The following is a 20,778-nucleotide window of genomic DNA, read 5'->3' as shown; positions in this document are numbered from 1 at the left end:
GGTTTCCCATTATCTTAGGGAAATAATTCTTGTGCATGCCTATGACTAACAGGACACAGCTGACCGTTATCCTTTGCAGGCTTCCCAAATTCTTGACATACGGCTGTGTGCCATCAGTATGCGTGCACCCTTTCCCTACCACTCTCTAGCTTCAGACAGCTTGAACACCTACCTGGTCAGCAGACAAGCGTTTCCATAATCTTGAGGGATTGATTCAAAGCAGGATGTTACCGATCTAAGAAATATAAATTATTGAACAAAATTATTGAACTCTCTGCTGTGATATAAGCTAGCCCCTCACCATAGAAACACACAGGGAGATGATGAAGGGGTCAACGGTGAAGGCATTCATCAAATGGCATCAGAAACTACCAGCACAGAATCAGGACTCAGCCGCCAATGTGGTATTCATTTATTATTAATTCCTTTTATGACAGCCTTCCGAACCAGAAAACAAAATAGAGTCCATACTAAATCGTTGGTCCCAGAGTACCACGGAGAGTACAACAGCAGCACTATGCAGCCGGGGTAAATGCTAATGACCTCATACTGCCTACTAAAGAATTTATTTGAAAACAATTTCCGTACATGCCTTTTGACCCTCACTGCCAATCTGCAAGAGTAAGCTCTACTGGTCATTTTGCATCTCATTTTGATTCTTCTTCTGGATCAGGTCTGCTCTGTTATGATTTCTATTTGAACTTCCTTCTCTTTAGATAAAGGTTCTCTGCCTAGAAGTCAAACAATTGTTTCCAAGCTCAAAATGCCAGCAACAAGTTTTTACACCGACCCATCCTATTCATTGCCACCTATATTGGGTTTGTGGCATCACAACACGGATCTGGCCACTCAAATCCAAGTCACCACCTCATTGAAATGGCAGCAGACCAAGATCCACAAATGTGAGAAAACAGATATCATATCAAACCAACTAATATCACCATACAGTGATGGCCCATCTGAGGTGACCATCATTTGCAGTGACTTTAGCTACTTCAGTCACTCTCCGTGATCAATAAATTGATTTAAGAGAATAACATAACTAATGAGCACAGGTTTAACCTGATAGGCCTCAGACAGACATGTTTCTCCGATCTCAGACAATGCCAATGTCATCAAAAAATGTTTGAACTTCAGAATTACAACATCATCTTGTAGAATAACATAAACTAGATGGAGGAGTAGTAACCTTCACCAATACTGGTTTAAGGTGTACCAAGTACTTCCTTTGAGTACTTTTCCTGCCAGCCCTAACAAATCACTCTCTTTACCCATCATATACCAACACTCTGACTATATTGGAGTGCATGCTTGAGGCAATTCTAAGTCTGGTGAGTCATAGTTGATATGAAAGCTCAAAGAGTCTTCAAGATGGGAGATCTCAACAAATGGGTTGATAATGACAGGGTAAAAAAGCCTCAAATTTGATTGAAAAAAAGAACTCCTGGCTCCACCGCACAATGAAATCAAGCCACATGTTCGACTAAGCTTTCTGCCACAGCTGCCCAATATGGAAACTATACAGATATATTGGGACAATCACTGCCAGGTAGACATTCACTTACATTTCCCTAAGTGAAATCGACCCATGCGATCAAAGGAGCACACCAATAATGGTTCTTTATAGAGACTTTAATGGTGTGACACAATTGAAGTTTGACACAGCATACCCACCTGGGTCACTAATAGACACAGTTGGTCTGTGCTCCTGTTAACCTTCATTTCTTTGTAATAACTGACCACACTGAAGTAGGATGCCTGCAAGCTATAATGACTGTTCCATACAACCATGTCAGAGACAGACTAAATGGATTTCAAGAGCATCTTGAGAGGATAGAACAACACTGCAAAGAGGACTATAAAACCCACTTTCCAACAGAAGTTTTAGACCATTTCAATAAAGGAGCTGTTCCATATTGTCATGGAACCAAAAGATACAGTTTTTTTCCATGAAAACACCCCTGGTAAAAATCATGTGGCCTTCATTGCCAACAACATTATGTAGATTCATGAAACTAATAAACACAACCCAGAGTTTCCGCCTACTACACAAAATCACATATACCATACCCCTACTATTCAACCTCCTTCATCACTTTCAGCATTCTGGGTCCAATCAAATCAAAGCAATAAGTCAGCTGGTGGCTCTTTACATGGCTACATTGATTAAGCACTTAACTCAGTACTTTTCTGCAGATGTCACTTAACTTCTTAATCACTCCTTAATTCAGAGCAGAGTCTCTGAGCCCCTTAAATATGGCATGGTCACCTATTCCTAAAGCAATCACAAGTTTTGAAGATATGATCAATTACTACCCTATCTCAAACCTGTCCTTCCCTACCAAGGTTCAAACAACTACAAGATTACATGAAAGGACAACGCATAACAGCCAGCAATCCGTCATCTGACCAAAGTGTGTTGAAAAGATTTTTGAATGACACCCAATACTACATCCTCATAACTTTTGATGAGGGCCATTTCTCGGTCCTTAACCTTCTGGAACTATATGCTGGGAGATTCTGCTGACCTGATTGTCAATCACACTGTTGAATAGAATGCTACCTCTCCAGCCAAATTTTCCACACTTTAATCAGCACAGTGAAGCACAACAAAAGCGATACATAGGAATCCATAGTAAACAGATTTAGTAGCAATGCTGTTCAATGTGTGCATGTTCATACTAGCCCATTTCTTCAGGTTATACCACCGTCAATACAAGATGTATGCAGTTGTTGCGCAGATCCACCTTCAGCTGGAGGCTTGATCTAGTAATCAAATTAATTCAGCAAATTTATAGAGAATGCATATGTCTACAGATAAATGGAAGTGGGACCACTGTCTGTGTCTCAATTGATCAACAAAGCAAGGTTGAGTGAGGAATGACTAAAACACAGACCTCCCTTTCACCTTTATGATATTGAAGGCACTTCCAAGGTTCTAAATGAAGCAATACATTCATGGCTCCTTACACCCTCCATATTGCATTATGGAATATCACCCCAAAGTACTTGCAAGAGCTAGTGCCTATTTGAGCACGCCCTATAGGTCCGTGTGGTACCCACACACATTCCTATGACATAAGAAGCATAAAAGTAAGAAGAGTGATAGCAGAGCAGTCAGCATGCCGGACTCAACACGTTGGAATAGCCTCAACCCGAAAATTAGGTTCTAAAAAAAGGTACCACCAATTCAAGAATCAGAAAAACACTCCTAATCAAAGCATCTTTTGAACAGTTTCTCAACATGGCAGGACTGCCTCACCATTCTCTTTTAGTTCCAAACCCCATTGCTCGAGTAGTCTCTAGTAACTAGGGCACTCTGTGACTCTAACACTTCTGCAGGTCAAGGTTTGATCTCATGGGCCCGGCACCGGGGTCCTCAAAGCACCATTAAATCATCATTGGTACACAAAGATATACTCCTCCCCACCAATCATTATAGAAGAATTCAAGTGATGAGGACACCAAAGCAGATACATCATACAAAACTCTATAAACAAATAGGTAAACCTCTTCCGGAGTACTCGCTCCCCAAGATCCGACCCTTTATAATAAGAGATTGGTTTTGTTTCTGTGGGAGTGCAGGAAGGGTGAGCATTGCTATCTCTATACAAGTTTTTATTCTATCCAAAACCGTTTGGGTTTCCCTGCCCAGCACCCCTGTCCCTATACAATTAGGACCCCTTTCCCAATGTGGTTAAGAACCTCATATGGCTAAGACCCACCTAGTGATAAGAGCGTCTTGTTAGCTGGAGGGATAGCTCAATGAGCTGAACATTCGTCCTTGCAACCAAGCAGCTATTGGCAGCTGCAGAGTACGAGTCCTGTCAAGGCTGACTGAGCCTTCGATCCTTCCTAAGGTAGGTAAACTGAGCGTCATGAGTGAACAATAGTAATATTGGTTATTTAAAGTGCTTAGAAATGGCAGAAGTGTGGTATGAAGCACTACATAAAAAACTAATTATTATCGCTCATAGTACTGGTGTGTATTCCCACTGGAAAAGCTCCCTCTGTTCTTTTTCCCCCATTTCAAGAACCCAACAACCCACCAAATGTGTTTGTGGTTGTTTGTTTGCATCATTGAAGAAGAAGGCAAAGCGCAACATTTTACTAAGTTGATTCCGATCCTCTTCTGCAGAATGCAAAAACATATGCAACTTAGAGACACACTGAGCCCGAGAGAGAAACCAACTAGGTGGTCACGGTAGAGGGTACAAACAGGCGAGATGGGGTGGAATTCCAGCAGCACATACTTTAATGAAGTTGTTACAGTAAATCAGATCTAAACAGGGTTGTTACAGCATGCTAGGACAACCGCATGGTCCACACATGGAATAGCTACAAGAGTAAGGTTCTTTTTTTTCATATTAGCAGCTTGAAGCTCCGGGTCAGTGCTTGAACTGAGAGATTGGTGAAGGGATGCGGATGTCTTGCCCCTTCTCCAGTCGCCGTTCACAGTCAATCAAATAGTTCACTCCATCCACCACCACTTGCACCAGCTCCACCTGTGGGCATGAAGAAAAAGAGCATGTCACCCACCAATTTCCTGAAATTTTTCATCATAATATAACCTTTCTTATTTTAATTGATTTTTCAGCTAAATAAAGACTGGCTGTATTTTTCTTACTCCATCCCTAGAGTTTTCCTTCTGTGACCGAGGAAAACGGTGCAATTGGTAAAATATGTCATATAAATGATTCTGAAAGACAGTAGGAGCAGTGAGCTACATCTCAAGTACATGGCTAACTCAAAAACATGTCTTTGTCCGTGTGTATAAGGGCCACGTGGCTTGGTTTCCCACGTGTCCAGAGCCTTGAACTCAAAAAAGTTGCCAATAAAACCAAAGCAGATTCTCTGAGTTTATACTGTTTAGTGGCAGGGCAGCTTTCCAGATTGAGATGTGATCTCTATGAAATCTACCTCTGAGAATATGGAATCTGAGAATAAGAGAGTAAATGAATTCTATAGTAAGGCTTTTCATGGTAATTAAAATAGAATAAGCGACGAAAATGTGTCCTTCAGATGGTCGTGTGTACTAGCTGTAGACACATAACAAATATTGGGGCTACTTTGGAACACATTATCTAAGGTTGTCACCTTTTCAGTAAAAATATGAGCCCTTTTGCTCATTCTTTTAAATTCTAGATAGACCAGCAGTATTTATGTAAATAAGTGCAAAATTCTCTTTAACCTTGTTTCCCCTTACAGTTTTGCTTCTGATTGCTTTAAACAATAATTAAGGAATATTTTAGTCAGCTCTAAAATACTGTTCTATTTGCGATTTAAGTTTAAATGTCAAAGAAGAACAATATCACCTTTTGTTGTGTTTTAGTATTTTTGAATCAGCGTTGTACTAAATATATCAGCCATTTCTGGCCAGATGGCAACTATAATTCATGTGCCACCATGGCATTGTGCATATACTGAGACTTCAGTAGTGGCGCATATCTCTTTCGTCTACACCATGTTCCAGGATCTGCAGTAGCCCCGTTATAATTAATCTGGATGCACAGCATTGCTCAAATAAAAAAGCATTTTTCCATATTGCATGCTGGGGGGTGTGGGTGCTTACCTCAGATTTTCCCAGGCGGTCCAGATTGGAAATGTCAAATGTGCTGCCAACAGCTGCTGTGTCCACACCGCCAGTCCCTCTCTTCTGCAGCCGAAGGTTCTCCAGAATCTTGGAGAAACGTGGGTCCTGCCAAGGGGAGACAGTCAGCACTTACACAAGAAGCACAAAGAAATAGCACAGTACATACACTTCTTCCATGCATCCACTGTGGATATGCCAAACAAGTGATTAAATTATCTAGTAGGTTGGGTTGACGAGGTCATCCCTACATCTTAATTATATGTATCACTCAAAAGCTGGTCAAAGGAGGGGGAGAAGGGGTGAGAGCTTTAAATGAGGGGTGGGGAATCCTCGCTATTTCAGCCTAGTTTATTTAAAAGAGTGTTGCCATAGGTTCTTCAGGTATATCATCTCGCATGTGCAACATATGCACTCTATGACTGTACCTTGCTCAACATAGGTAGTTTTACGTGTACTCCAGCCCTCAATCCTGTGCCCAGATTGGATGGACAAGTCAAGATATATCCCAGTCTTTCATTCCACATGAACTCCCATCCTTTCTCCTGGATCAGTCTCTCCACCTGAAAGAACAAAAAAGAAACCAACTGAGCACTTTGATAATAAAAGTCATATTTCCTCCAGAGCCCACCAGTCTGCTGTGTCAGTGTGGGATAAATGTCTATGGTCAGACAGACAGGATTAAATAAATTCTTGGGACAACTACACTTTAGCCAGGTCTGATGGCTCAGTGGTCTCACGCATCCACTGCAGGGATATGTGCGCTGCACTCATACACGTTATGATATTACGCCACTCCACAAACACTCATCACTTGCAGTGGACTGGGAGCCTTGAAAGAGTAAATAATCCGTTGCATTGCTGTTGAATGTCAAGTGACCAAATGACTAATATATGGCAAAATCAAGTAAAGTAGAACCCATCCCCAGGTATTAGAGGCCATTACCTTTCTAAACACAACATTAATATGTAGGACATACTAAGTATTTTGTACTATCGCCATGCGGTAGAACAGTCGCGAAGGCCCTGATAATCTTCATAAAAGAAGACCTCTGTGTTTCAAGGATCTGCTTCCCGGAAGAGCGACAAGTGCCTGAAATGCAGAACCATCCTTTCTTAATCTTGTACAACCTTTCAAACCGAAGATTTCAAAGACTTCACCTGGATTTCCAGTAAACAGCTTCTGGGACAGGTGAATATGTTAGGATGGCGGTGATGCTGTCTGACCAGTAAGGTTGGGTTGGATGCAGTAGATGCCGGCCTTGCACAGCTATGCTGGCCTTTAAGAGGCATGGGCCTGGGAGACATCTCTCTAGTCCACTTTCATATACATAATTGACCTGCTTCAAACCCTGCAACAAGCATTCGACCACAAAACAGGAATACGCCATATAATGTTATGCGGGAGCGCCTGCATTCCACGTGGGTTCAAGTATAGAATTTAATTTAAAAGGGACATACAATTTGATTATTGTTTGTCGAGCTGGAAACTCTGTGCACACATCAGATGCAGCATTTATTTGCAATGATGAATAATGGGCTGCAGTCTTGTTCGGCGTGTGTAATGTGTTCTAGCGGTAATGAATTGCGTTGTCGTTAACCATGGGTTAATCTCTGGTCAGTTTCAGAGGGCTGAAATATCTCCGGATGAATAGATGACCTACAATACATCTGTAGCGCTGATCCACTGCCAAATCGGATTACGTCTGCCAAGGTTAACTATTTCCTCTCTGATTTTCCGCTGACCCAGGACTGAAAATGGATAGTCCTCCCGACCAACACCGTGCAGGGGCTGCTACATCTAAAGTGTAATAAAATGTGTTTAAGACTTTGTTTTTGCCTTCAGTAAGTACAACATGGCTCGTTTGTTTGTGTTGTTCTATGTTATTGTACTGAGATTTTCTGTCACAGAAACTGGCTGGTGAATCTCCATGCAAAACTAGAAATCACAGAGCAAAAAGCAACAGAGGAACTCAAGCACAACCCACTCTTTCTAACGTCCCTACTACCCATCTCTGGGAATCAAAGGACCCTGTGAAGCTGAAGTGGCCAAAGTCCTGGGGTGTCCTGGCTCAGAACCTCCTTTGTTCTAAATTGTTCCTTCAAAGGGGCTCCTGGTGCAGCCTCTCTTCCAAATCAGAACCCGACCCGCCCTGTTTTCCATCAGTTAGCAACGAAGACGCATCCACGGAGCCCATTACTGGACTCATTTGTTATCATCCTTTTCATCTTCCCGCTCAACAACTCTAGGAAATGCAACCAATACAGACTCTCTGTTCACCAATAACTCCCATTCCGGTTCTAGTTCTAGGATATGTCATTTGTAACAGGTATTGTTACTTGGAAATAATTTAACCACTCTGCGGTTCTAGTTTGTAGTGCACTAGAGAAAAATGTGAAATAAATACTCCTGGGGCCTGCTAACTTGTCAAGTTAGACTGCACAAGAATTAATCTCTGTATATTTGAGTCAGAGCTCAGTCATTACGTGATAGACTAGTGTTTAGGACCTAGGAACACCTTCCCGGTACACTGCAAACCAGTGAACCCCAAAAACGTCTCTCCATTACTCAGTAGGTAATAGTGCACTTAGGCTGCTAGAGACCGTAGAGATGTCTGCAGCCAGATCCTGGCCAAGAGTCTTCTTATCTGTGACCAAATGCAACAAGCATCTGGATCACTTGAATGGACATATAATTTGCTCTCTGGGATGTTCCAATGCATTCTTGGGTATAAATACTTTTCCAGATCATAGTCACAGGGTAGAACTTCCTTTCTTAACCGCCAAGAACGTTCTTGCGGAAAAATACTTGCATGGTGGGCATGGTTAGCACTTGCACGAACATCAGTGCATCAGTACATGTGAACTTCGCATTGATATTATGGAATCATTGATAAGGTAGAGTTGGTCTGCACTTCGAGATCCTTGTAGCATTTACATGGTAGGGCAGATCAGAAGTAGTGCATTATTGGCACGGTAGAATATCCTTAACCTGGAGATCCTTGCAGAATTCACGTGGTTCACTGTTGCATGTTCTTTAGTTGCTTTTAGTCAGTATGAAGCAAAATCCTGGTTCTGAATGTCTCTCTAAACACTTACCTCCTTTAGACCCCGGCAGAACCTCTCGAAGACCCGTTTCATGTTCCCTCCTTTCTCCATCGAGATGACCCGGGTGTGGTCTTCCTCATTGATCCAGATCAGGAAGGTCTTCTCATTGTTGTGCCTGGCAAAAGTAAACTGAACTTAGAGTGCATAATGTTAAGAGTACTTTATGATATTTGATATGTTTCTGTTGCTTTACAAATAAGGAACCTACAGTCATCATTTATGGATTTGATGTGCTACATCAATAAGAGACTTATAACAGCCAGCACTGATGGATATTATGGGTTAACAACATCATCACCAAAAGTTAATTTAGTTTAGAATTTATGGCCAGATGTACAAACATTTGGAATACCAATTTCCTAAATGCGATTCTCTCTGAATCATATTTAGGGCTCCCTGGTTTTATGGGATTTTTTTTGTTGCATTTTCGTCTGTATTTATCCATATTTATTTTTTGCCCAATTCATCTGTATTTATCCACTTTTATTTTTTGTTTTGTGGATAAATGAAGTTGTAAAACTGCATTTCCATATTTATTTAACTAATAGTCACGCACTTATACTTTGATGTCTGTCTGTTTTGCCTATTTCAGCTGGCAAATATTATATAACAAAACATCCACAGATAAATATTAGCATTATACCACAAATATATGTTGACACATCGCATTATTTAATGAAATTGCATCCTGTTTTTTTAATTTCCCATGTTGTCCATCTGCTCAGCCGTTGGCCTATAATTCATGTTAGACAGCACAGAGTCCCTTAAAAGAAGCCCAATTTTCTGTATTTATCCACCTTTTAAAATAAATGCAGACAGAAAACACATTGTTTCCCCAGCGGGCAACCAGACATAACATACGGAGGGCGCAGGTAGCAGTGGCAGCCATACAGAAGACGGGGCAACCAGCGGCTTTGCTACTAGCGGACATGGATAGGGCATTTGACTCCCTCAGCTGGGTTTACCTCTTCGCATTGCTCCGTAGAATTAACCTGGGTCCCTGCTTTCTCTCTTACATAACGCTCCTTTACACGGAGCTCACGGCGGCGGTGCGTGTGGCGGGGGCGTCCTCTCCTACCTTCTCCTTGGGACGCGGTACGAGGCAGGCGTGCCCTTTGTCTCCGTATCTTTTCGCTCTGGCTATGGAGCCGTTGGCTAGGTGGATTCGCATGGATGCGCAGGTTCGGGGATTTGAATGGACCACGGGTCTGTCCGATCGGATTGCGCTATATGCAGACGATGTTCTGCTTTTTCTTACGGATGTGGACAGGATGGGGCCGCGGCTCCTGCGCATCATGCAAGTTTTTGGGGAAACGTCAGGCCTGTATATGAATCCTCGCAAGTCCACCTTGTGGGCGCTGGGAGAGCGCACGAGAGTGGGTGCGTGGGCTTCTTCAGTTCAGTCAGCGGTGGGGGGGCTGAAGTACTTGGGGGTGTTCTTGACGGATGTGCCGGCGGTCTCTTGGGAGCGGAATGTGGCTCCAGTGTGGGAGTGCGTCCGCTCCGACATTAAAATTTGGTCTTGTATGCCTTTGACTCTGTATGGGAGATCAGCGATCCTTAAGATGGTGGTGCTCCCTCGGCTCCTCTATCAGCTACAGAACCACCCATACAAGATCCAGCCCGGTTGGTTTCGTCAGGTGAACTCGGTGCTGGGGCAATTCTTGTGGGACGGAGGTAGAGTGCGCGTGGCTATACGAACGTGCTTCCTGTCCACATACTGTGGAGGGCTGGCGACTTCGGACATTCTATCATATTACCAAGCTTCGCATCTTCTAGTCCTTAACGAATGGTGGTATGGGGACAGGGGAGATCCGGCGTATGCTTTGGATTGGCAACTTATTGGGGGCCACACGCTGCATACGCTCCTCTACTCGGCGTCGTTGTGGGGTGCGCTGCCATCGGTCACACAGGTAGTGTTTCAAATCTGGAGGCAGGCTCTGCGCCGTATGGGATGGTGGCAAACCCTGACTCGGGAGACTCCCCTGTGGCATAATGGGCGCCTACCCCAGTTGGCGGCATTACAGGGCTTCAAGGGATGATATTGGTATCTCAACACTGGGTGATGTAATGAGAGGCACGACGCTAAAATCTTTTCATGAGTTACAGAGGGAGTTCCATATGCCGCGAGAGCAATTTTTTAGATATCTCCAGCTTCGGCACGCCCTATCGCCCGACTTGGTGGGACTGGAGTCGCTTCCGGACTTCAGCCCATTGGAGGCGAAAGTCTTCATGGGGGATCTACCGGATAAAAAGATCTCTAGGATCTATCAATCCCTGGTGATACACAGCTCCCCCACGCTGAGCAAACTCCGGGGGGATTGGGAAGCAGATGTGGGCGCCCTAGAGCAGGAGGACTGGAGGGAGGCGCTGACCGCCCCGCGAGGTGCAGCAATAGCCATGAGGCTCCGGTTGGTTCAATTTAAATATCTACACATGGTGTATTTTACGAGAACGCGGTTGTGGCGGGAGGGACTGATTGCATCCCCGGAGTGTTTGAGGTGTGGCAGGGAGGAGTGCACATTCTTCCACACGATATGGCAATGCGTATCTCTAGATAAGTTTTGGAGGGGAGTGTTGGCGTGCCTCTCGGAGGTGCTGGGGTGGGAGCTCCCCCGATCGCCGCGGCTGGCTCTACTCCACGTCATGGAGGATATAGGGGGTAACATATACAAACGTCATCTTATGTTGCTGGGACTTACCCTGGCCAAGCGGGATATTGCAAGGGAGTGGAAGGCGGCACGAGCCCCTTCCATGACGAGATGGAAGAATGGCTTGGATTATTGTATGGGGCTAGAGCGGCCCGTATTTGTGGCCAGGGGGTGCCCACGCAAGCACTATAAGATCTGGAAATGGTGGGCAGACTATCGTGGACTTTGGCTGGAACCTCCCGTAGAGAGGGAGATCAATCCATAGGAGTGGCTGTACATGGGAGTCAGTGGCCCTGGGGGGGATGGCAACGCGGGGGCGCGAACGATGCAAGGGGAGAGCGTGATGGATGGAAGTGGGAGAGTAGGACTAGGTGGAGGAAGTGCGATCACAGGGGGTTGGGGGGAGGGGGGAATTCGGAAAGGGAAGTTGAGGGTTTTTGGATATACACTTGTCTATTGCCTGTATGTACATGTATGAAGGATTTGGCAGACGTCTCTGGATTGCAGGGCTCTGCATGGTGATGGCTAATTTGACACAATAAAATTTGTTTTAAAAGAAAGAAAACACATTGTTTTCCGTCTGCATTTATCTGTAAAAATCTGTAAAAATGGAAAACCGGAAGCCGTAATCATAATTAGGAAATCAGTATTCCTAATGTTTGAAACTCATGGAGTTTCATTTAGGGATTCCTTGTGGGTCACAAATCAAATATTAATGAGGTAGGTTGCAGTTTGCAACCCAATAGGAATCCCAGACTAAAATATCTGTGATAGCTTTTTAATAAACCAATATTTATTTGAATGTAGCCCATTTTCCATAAAGGAAAATAGAATATGTTTAAAAGAAAAAAATGAATCCTTGAAGTTTTATCTTTTAAAAGTAGGCAGTGGACCCGGGGACCACTGCCTGCTCTCCAAAAATATTTGTATTTACATTCTCAAAGGGGAAGGGTTCCCCTTTGTGAATGGGTTACCACTTTTTTGTTTGTTGCATGTAGCTTTGCAAGATAGGGAAAGCTGTCTCTAGGTCAAACCTGATAAGCACTTGGAAATGGTGGATAATCTCAACAGGAATTCATTGGACTTAATGCAAATCTTCTCACTGGCCTCATTTGAAACTGCTGTGCACTGAAGGTTGCCACATCACTCCATCGGAGTACATTGAGCGATGTACTTAAGGGGCCGCAGGAAAACTGCATTTCTCATAAGTACTATTCCCTAGAATGGAGGGTCTGTTTGAAGAAATTAAAATACCAGCCTTTAAATATTTGCCAGATTTGTCGTATTTAAATGGTACTGAATGAAAAAATATATATAACAAAAGTAATAATGTAATGAATTTTGATAAGAAGATCAAGATTATTTCACTAGTTGGATACAAAATGCCCATTTTACATTTTAAGTATTGAAGGTGTGAAACCTATAACTGCCTCTCGTGTTTTTTGTGGTGAGTTTCCAAAAGTGCACAGGTAGCAAAGTGAAAATGCACTTCTACTAAATGTACAAGCGTCGCAAGACACAATATTTACCAAATTCCACGGGCATCTGGCCAGTCACGTGCCATTCCAGCAGACAGCAGCAGAGGAGACACAGGCTTGTCAAACAGGAAGTGATCCTTGAAAAGAACACAATGATCAATTGTGATAACTAGAGAAGCCAACAGACATCGGCCAACGTAACCCATTAGTCATTCAATATTTTGTTGACAATTTCATTGAGCGTGGCCTGTCAGTCTCAGCTACTTTTTAAACCATTGGGGTCTACTTGTATGACTTTTTCAAAAACACATCCATCTGTAATTACAACAGCAGCCCAAAATGTTACAGGTTTCAAGAAGAACATAATGGACTGGGGAGATAAAATTCAGTTTAGTATAATGAGGCTACCAAAAAAATAAGACTCTCCAGTGGAGACAAAATTGTCGATTCATCAAGTTAAGGCCCTGACACCAAAAAACCTTAATGAGATTCCGTAGGTACAGTTGGCTAGAGTGGTGAAATTAAGGACGAGGGATGAATTCATTTGCTTTTCTTGCGATCATCAACCTAATGTATTTATTTACACCTTTTATTAGAATTTATTTTTAGGATTTAGTGTCGTAATGGCAGGATGTATTTGGAAATATTTTTATGACCACTGAGGTGCATTTAGCTCACTGAATGTACTTAGAGCCAGATGTACTAACATTAGGAATACCAATTTCCTAGCTGCGACTAACTCCAAATCACAATTAGGAAATCGGTATTCCTAATATATGAAATGCTTTATTCCCAAATAGAGATTCCTAGTAGGTTACAAATCGGCCTACCGTATGAATGTTAATGAGGTAGGTCGCAATTTGCGACCCAGTAAGAATCGCAGCCAACACAGGGATGCTGGCATGCTGAGGTCAGCAGACAACCACCAAGTCTTTTTTTAATAAAGCACTCTTTAAAAAAAAATCCTTTAAGGAAAATGGGCAGCATTTGAAAAAAAAAAAGATTACTTAATTAAAAAGCAAACATCCATGTGATGTCTGTGATTCCTAATGGGTAGCAAACTGCTCCCAGAGTCAGTTTGTCAGCCAATATAAGATCAGCGCCACGCTCTATTGCTTGCTGGCATTGAAGAGTGCACTTTCAGTCCCCTGCACAACCTGGTGCAATTGCAATTTTTCTTTTGCTATTGATAATCTTCTGATAGACATTAAATGGGCCCATCTATGTGCCCACTTTCCTGACTATTGAAAATCCGCATATATTATAAGATTTGTGGTTCCTCTATAGGATTTGTGGTTTGTAACTTTATATGTAGCACGACTTTACTCTCTTCTGTCATTACTAAGCACTGTAAGTTACAGAGAACACTATTAACCAGTTTAATGGTACTCAATATACCGACCTTGGAAGGATGAAAGGCTGAGCTAACATTGCAGAAGTCTGGCTTGTGACCTGCAGATCACAATAGACGTCAGCAGTGGGTCTCCAACCTTTGTGGTAATGAGAGCTACTTATGTTTAATGAGAACCATCATGAGCTACTATTATTAGTGTTGTAATTGTGACCACGTCAGTCAAGATTAAGTTAGTGGCCACCGTATGCAAGATTACCAGCAGTGGTCACCTTACTTTATTAGGCATAGTTGCCAGCAGTAATGTAAAAAATGCTTTAGCAATGTGGACATTTCCACATAGATATTTCATGAATGACTGAATGAAAAGACATTTATAGACCCCACAGCTACTCCTGGGAATGTCCCGGTGCTATAATGCATAATACCTATAGCTGCAATGTCCCAACACCAAGTTAATAATATTAGTAATAAATATACCCAATGCCACATGATTTATCACTCAACTATCAGCTTTAAACATATGTTGGAAATTTAACAATTTTTCTGCAAACATCAGGTTTTGAGTTCTGAAAATACACACATTTGTGTCTCAAATGCACACTTTTTAAGTCTGGTGCACATATATCAATTGAACCAAGCAAAAGCTTCTAATTTAGTAGGCTGGACTGCACACAGGAGAGCTACTTTCAAGTAGGTGGAGAGCTACCAGTAAGTAGCTCACGAGCTACTCATTGGAGAAGCAGTCTAAACCATCTTGCCTATCAGATCTAGGTATTTATTTAGCCATTGTTTACCGATTGCTTATTTTCAGACCAGCTTTATACACGTTCAAACCCATATTTGATTTAATGAAATCCCAAATTTCCAAATTTTCAAATTAGAAAATATCGAATAAGTCAGATTTCAGTAAATTATCTGTGACTAGGCAGGAACAAGTGAGTGCTTCCTTTAACCCCTTGAGTGCCCATGACGAGATGGTCTCGTCATGGGCCGCGGTTGCGCTGTGCCCATGACGAGACTATCTCGTCATGAGCCCCGCCCGCTAATGAAACGCCCGGCACAGGGCGTGGAAAGGGCGGGGCACTCAAGGGGTTAAATGGGTTTAAGAGCTTGTCAAATTTACTAATAATAAACAAAAGTGTTAAGAGATTAAAGGCCTGAATACGAGTGGCCCATGTTGGCGGCTGATACCCGCAAAAAACAGATATCGCAGGGTTTGGAATTTACTGGGTGTGATAAATACCAGGGGGCAGATTTACAAGCCCCTTGCGCCACTTTTGCGTTACTTTTCCCATGTTAAAATTTACGCAAAAGTGGCGCAAGGGACTTGTAAATAAGCCCCCATGTATTATGAGTTCCCCTACAAACTGCAGAATTATATGCAGGTTTTACTGGTATTTACCGTTCAGTTTCCCCAGGCGAATTTAAACCGCTTTGACCTGCTCAAATTGACCTTTGGAACATTAGAGGGAAAATTTGGGCAAGGGAGGTTTTTAACGCCCCCGGTAAATGTCCTGTGTGGGAAATTCCTCACGCATGACTCAGAATTCTAATGTATGGAGTAACAGAAATTATTGCACATGGTGGAACTCTGCTGCGCAGTCGTAATCAGTCCCTCTGATAGTTATTTTAGATATTTTGGAGAAGCTGCATTTCAAAAACTCTTAGGACCTGATGTTACTCTCACAAGTCTCATAGGTGGACACAGTGATCAACATGGCAGAGTATGGGATGTTCTCCACGTGAACAATGATCAGAAGTATATTGGAGAACATCCTGGAATGCGATTAGCTTGAAGCTATAACATGACACAGAAACTAAACTGGAATTCTCTGCATGCAGATGGGCATTGTTGGGTGTACACTTTTCACGTTCCCGGGTTCCAAGAAACACCTTTTTTCTGCAGTTTTCTTTAAGTGATGGTTGGATCTTACTTAAAAAAAGCTCTGAAGAAAGTGGCCATGAACAATATTAAGGATCTGACAAAATTCTATGTGAGTGCGACTCACGGAGGGGGAGCATGCATGAGTGCAACTGTCTCACTTTGTCTCATAAAAAATGTGTGAAAACCAAGGCAGAGAAATCCGGACTAAAGTGAATCCCTTCCTCACCTCCCCAGCAGTAAACTGATCTGGTGAACTTTGGTCCTTTGGCCGGCTTGTGTGAAGCAAGGTTTACGCCAGAGTGACCTAAGATGCTTGCGATGACAATAGAAGAGGGCTGGCCAAGGCTTCCTTTTCATCCTTCAACACAATGAAACAATCTAAGTTGCCAGGGGCTTCCACTTCACAGTCCCAGAGAGGGTTAAAGGGTTAGTAGAAACAATTCCAAATGAAAGAGTAGTCTACTGCAATAGTCTTTAAACATGTTATGTAATAAATGGCGGTGTACTTGGGTACTAGCCTGGTTCACAAGCAGGGAGGGGGAGAGGCGGAGTCATTTAAATTAAAATTTTACTCTGATTTAAAATGTATAAATGTTATGTTTTAAAGACAAGTGTCTAAACATTAATAAAGTTGAACTTGAACTTCAAAAATTGTATTTTCAAAATACCATCCTATACTAGAGTAAAGTTAATTTTGGTCTGGTCCTGAAATTGAAGGTGTTGCTAATATGTCCACACAGACAGTAGTGAAACACAAGGGAAAGTAGAGGGCAATCGGAAACAGTGCAGTGACCCTTTGGGAGTTTACCCCAATAAATATAGACATAAACGTATGTTTCGTGGCGCTTTTAAATTTATATTGCTGATGAGCAAGACAATACTGACCACTGGAGTTTGTGTGCAATTTAACAAAGAATGAAATTCAGCGGCACATATTGATATGTAAGAGGGGATACGGGCAAAACTCCATATTTTGCCAGCATTGTGTTTAGTTTTGAATTCATGGGACATAGGCGACTCCCTGGCCATATCCTCCTTTTACAAAAAAATCTGTTCAGTAGTGCATGTTAAAAGCACATTTTACTTTGGAAAATGCACTGTTTTTCTGAAACCCGTATGGAATGACTGAGGTAGCCCCAGTCATCTCAAAAAGAGCCAATGCTTGTAAGGTCCCTCATCCGCGCCCCAGATATCCCACTGTGCCCCCTCCAGGGTTGGCTGCCCTGCACTTTAATGAGCAATGGTCTGCGGAAGAGGCCTTTATAAGAGGGGGTCACTGCCATTTTCAATTAGAATCTCATGCCAGATACCCCGTAAAATTCTACCACACTATGGCCCATCTGCAAACTCTGTAGCCTCCTTTAATTAAATGACAGGCCCTCTCTAGTGACTAGCACAGCGACACTTTGATGAACAGGGTGAGAATAGAACACTGCTGGGAGAGCTTGACAGCGGCATCAATTGACAATCATATGACACTGAGCCATTGGAAAGGTTCTGGCAAAAATGTCTCAACTTTTCGCCAAAATGTTTGCAGGATTTATGGTGTCTTTGGTGCAGACGATTAGTTCTCCAAAGCATTTAAAATACTCTTTTATGCCATTCACTGGATTGCTAACATGTTAATATCGTTTTTGAGTGCAGAAAAAGAGGACTCTCTTTGGATAAGTCTACGGGAGGCTGTCTCCCATGGCAAAGTCAGACAATTTTGGTCCCTTATTGGTGAAGGTTGTGGAGTCAGAGTTAGGCCTCTCCCTATTCCTATTGCTGAATCGTCATGGATCTCCTTTATTTCCAACCTTTATGCCGGGAATGGTGTAGTTCTGGAAAGTGAGCGACCCATTAGCGCCATTGGAGACGTTGAATTTCCCATTGAAGTTCCCTCAGAGAAAACCATTGAAAGAGCTATTATAGATATGCGTTCCTCTGGAGCAATGGGCCCTGATGAACTTCCTATCTCAATATTGAAGTTAAACCCTGTTCTATGGAGCAAGATACTCTTTCCTTTATTTAGAGCGTCCTTCCTTAGTAAAACTGTGCCTTTTTCCTGGAAAGGGAGCATTTTGGTTCCTTTATTCAAGAAAGGCGATAGGGATAAGCCAATGAACTATCGCCAGATAGCCCTTCTTGATGCTATTGGAAAAGTTTTTTCCAAATGTCTCCTATCCCTAATTACTGAGTGGGTTGAGGTGAATCAGATATTACCCCTCGAATAAACCGGTTTCCGTAAGGAGCATGGCACTTTGGATAACCTTACAGCACTACAGGTTATTTTGGATAAATATGTAAGAGTTCGGGGAGGAGGAGTGTATGCAGCTTTTATTGATTTCTCCACAGCATTCGACAAAGTAGATCGTCTTTTGCTGTGGAGAAAGTTAGCAACTTTGGGTATGCCCCCACCTCTATTAGATCTAGTCCGAGCCTTACATACTGACACTTGGTATCGAGTCCTTCAGGGTGGAGAAAGGGGCTTATCACGGGCCATTCCATCTATTAATGGATTAAAACAGGGTTGTCTTCTGGCACCACTATTGTTCTCCCTGTATATTGCTGAGCTTCCAGCTTTGCTTACATCTTGTGTTGGCATAGCCCCGGTAGTGGGGGGCTCTTCTATTTCCTGCCTTTTATATGCAGACGATATTCTTATCCTAGATTTAACTCCTAAAGGCTTAGCTAATCGTCTGCAGGCTTTACATCATTTTGCAGAGTCCCACTTCATGAGGATAAATGCCACAAAAAGTAAAATTATGTGCATTACAGGGAGGAAAAAATCCAAATCTGAGAACTTTGGCTGGTCTGTCGGTGGTCAGAAATTGGAGGTGGTTAAAACATATACCTTTTTAGGAAAAATAATTTCTGCAAACCTGAGTGAGAAACCTCATATCGATAACAATTCTCGTAAAGCCCTGTCCCAAGGTAAAAGTTTGAGTGCTCTTTATTCCGCTACAGGAGAAGACAATTTGCTTGTTTTCTTGAGGTTTATAGGGCAAAAATTCCATCAACTCTTTTGTATGGAATAGAAGTGGTCGATTTAAAGCATTGGGGCTTTCTACAGACGGTTGAAGGAAAATTATTAAGGTCTATAACCTCTCTTAATTCTGCTTGTACCGTAGCTTCGTACAGACTTGAGTTTGGTCTTCGCAGCTGTTGGGTGCAGGGCCTAGTTGCTTTAGTACGATGGGTTGCCTGCCTCGCCAGAGGTGAAAAGGGGACTCTGAGATCCCTTCTCAGGGGGGAATTGTTGGGAAGTTTTAAAGAGTACTCTCAAATTGTTAAAAACTTCAGAAAGGCTGTAGCTCTTCTTGAATTAGATGAGAGCTCTATTTTTGTTATCTCTCCCTCCCAGCTAAAATCTCTTCTGAAACAGGCTTCCTGGACTCTTTGTTTTATGTTGGACAGGAAGTCCATGGAAGCTAAGAAGGGAGGTATGCATCTGACTAATTCTTACCTAAGGAAGTTTGTCCAACCTTATGTTATTTGGAATTTACCTCATGGTATTCGGAGATTTTGGTTCCTCTTGAGGCAGGATCTATTGCCACTTAACACTCTTTTAGCAAAATGGTATGGGTCCTCCCCTTTATGTAACTTATGTAATATGTCTGCACAGGATCATAATCATGTATTGTTTATATGTCCGGTATTGCGTCCTCTTCGTTTAAAATGGTTAAGATCTACATGTTTGCAATTGGGTATCCTGGATATGAACTCTTTTCTGCAGGCTTTATTTACCCCTCCTAATGAAATGTTTTGCTTCAACATTTTTAACTTTTTAAAGGTTTTTTAGCTATTTATTGATGAAATGTGGAGGTCTGTGTCCTAGTCTGTCTTTCTCAGCAGAGAGTGCTGCAATTTTTATTTTTTGGGAATATGTATTCGTATTTGTGTATTTTGTTTATGTGGCCCTCTTCGGAGTGCCAAATCATAATAAATAAAATTGAAAAAATTGGAGTGCAGGGGGAGCGTTCTGTGTGCCTGGCTGTCTGATCTATGCTGCTAGCTTGGTTAATATGATTTTGGTTGTCTCGTTGCTCATTACTGAGCACAGAGCCGAAACAAACATAAGACCCAGGAGGCATGTTACTGAACACAGAGCCGAAACAAACATAAGACCCAGGAGGCATGTTACTGAGCACAGAGCCGAAACAAACATAAGACCCAGGAGGCATGTTACTGAGCACAGAGCCGAAACAAACATAAGACCCAGGAGGCATGTTACTGAGCTCAGAGCCGAAACAAACATAAGACCCAGGAGGCATGTTCACCTTTCAAGTAGTCGTGCACGAATACTGGTTCTGTCGGGGACAGGAAATAGGCTTCTCAAAGATAAGTGGCAAGAACATGGCATAGTATGTAAAAGTAACAATACAAACAGCAACGCTTTGGCGATTATGAGAACCCAGAGTTGATCTTACTAAAAGAAACATTTGCTAACCCAAACCTCAAAATGTTTGGCATTTTTGTGACAGGCAGGACATGTACCTGTCACAAAAATACCGTCCAGTCCTTAGTCCCTCACTGGAGACTCTGACAAGACTCTGACAAGTCACAGTCTGGGGAGAGTGTGTGATGCCAGAGAGTGCACGTCTAAAACGGAAAACTGCTCTCTAGGGCATCGGACAAGCACCATTCCTCGGGTGCACAGGGCAGCAGTTGGCGAATGGAGAGGGGAGGCAATGAGGGTGAGGAGAGGGGTGCAAGGAGTTTCCTGGGGT

At 42.6% G+C, this 20,778-nt stretch overlaps 1 protein-coding gene across 1 annotated transcript in view; it reads right to left on the bottom strand.

Moving 5' to 3' along the window:
- Positions 1–4,235: 4,235 nt before the first annotated feature.
- The window catches only part of CKMT1A (creatine kinase, mitochondrial 1A), a 111,454-nt gene continuing 94,911 nt past the window's right edge, over positions 4,236–20,778 (bottom strand). The window contains exons 6-10 of the mRNA XM_085644345.1: positions 12,879–12,964; positions 8,690–8,813; positions 6,019–6,153; positions 5,573–5,698; positions 4,236–4,505 (exon numbers count right to left, since the gene is read on the bottom strand). Of these exons, the coding sequence (XP_085500471.1) occupies positions 4,389–4,505; positions 5,573–5,698; positions 6,019–6,153; positions 8,690–8,813; positions 12,879–12,964 (588 nt within the window). The 3' untranslated portion in view covers positions 4,236–4,388. The remainder of the gene's footprint in view (positions 4,506–5,572; positions 5,699–6,018; positions 6,154–8,689; positions 8,814–12,878; positions 12,965–20,778) is intronic.

The sequence above is a fragment of the Triturus cristatus genome, chromosome 3_1 (assembly GCF_964204655.1).
Source record: "Triturus cristatus chromosome 3_1, aTriCri1.1, whole genome shotgun sequence".
Taxonomy (NCBI): Eukaryota; Metazoa; Chordata; class Amphibia; order Caudata; family Salamandridae; genus Triturus; species Triturus cristatus.
Note: the sequence above shows the minus strand (reverse complement) of the source record. Positions and strands in the feature narration are given on the sequence as shown.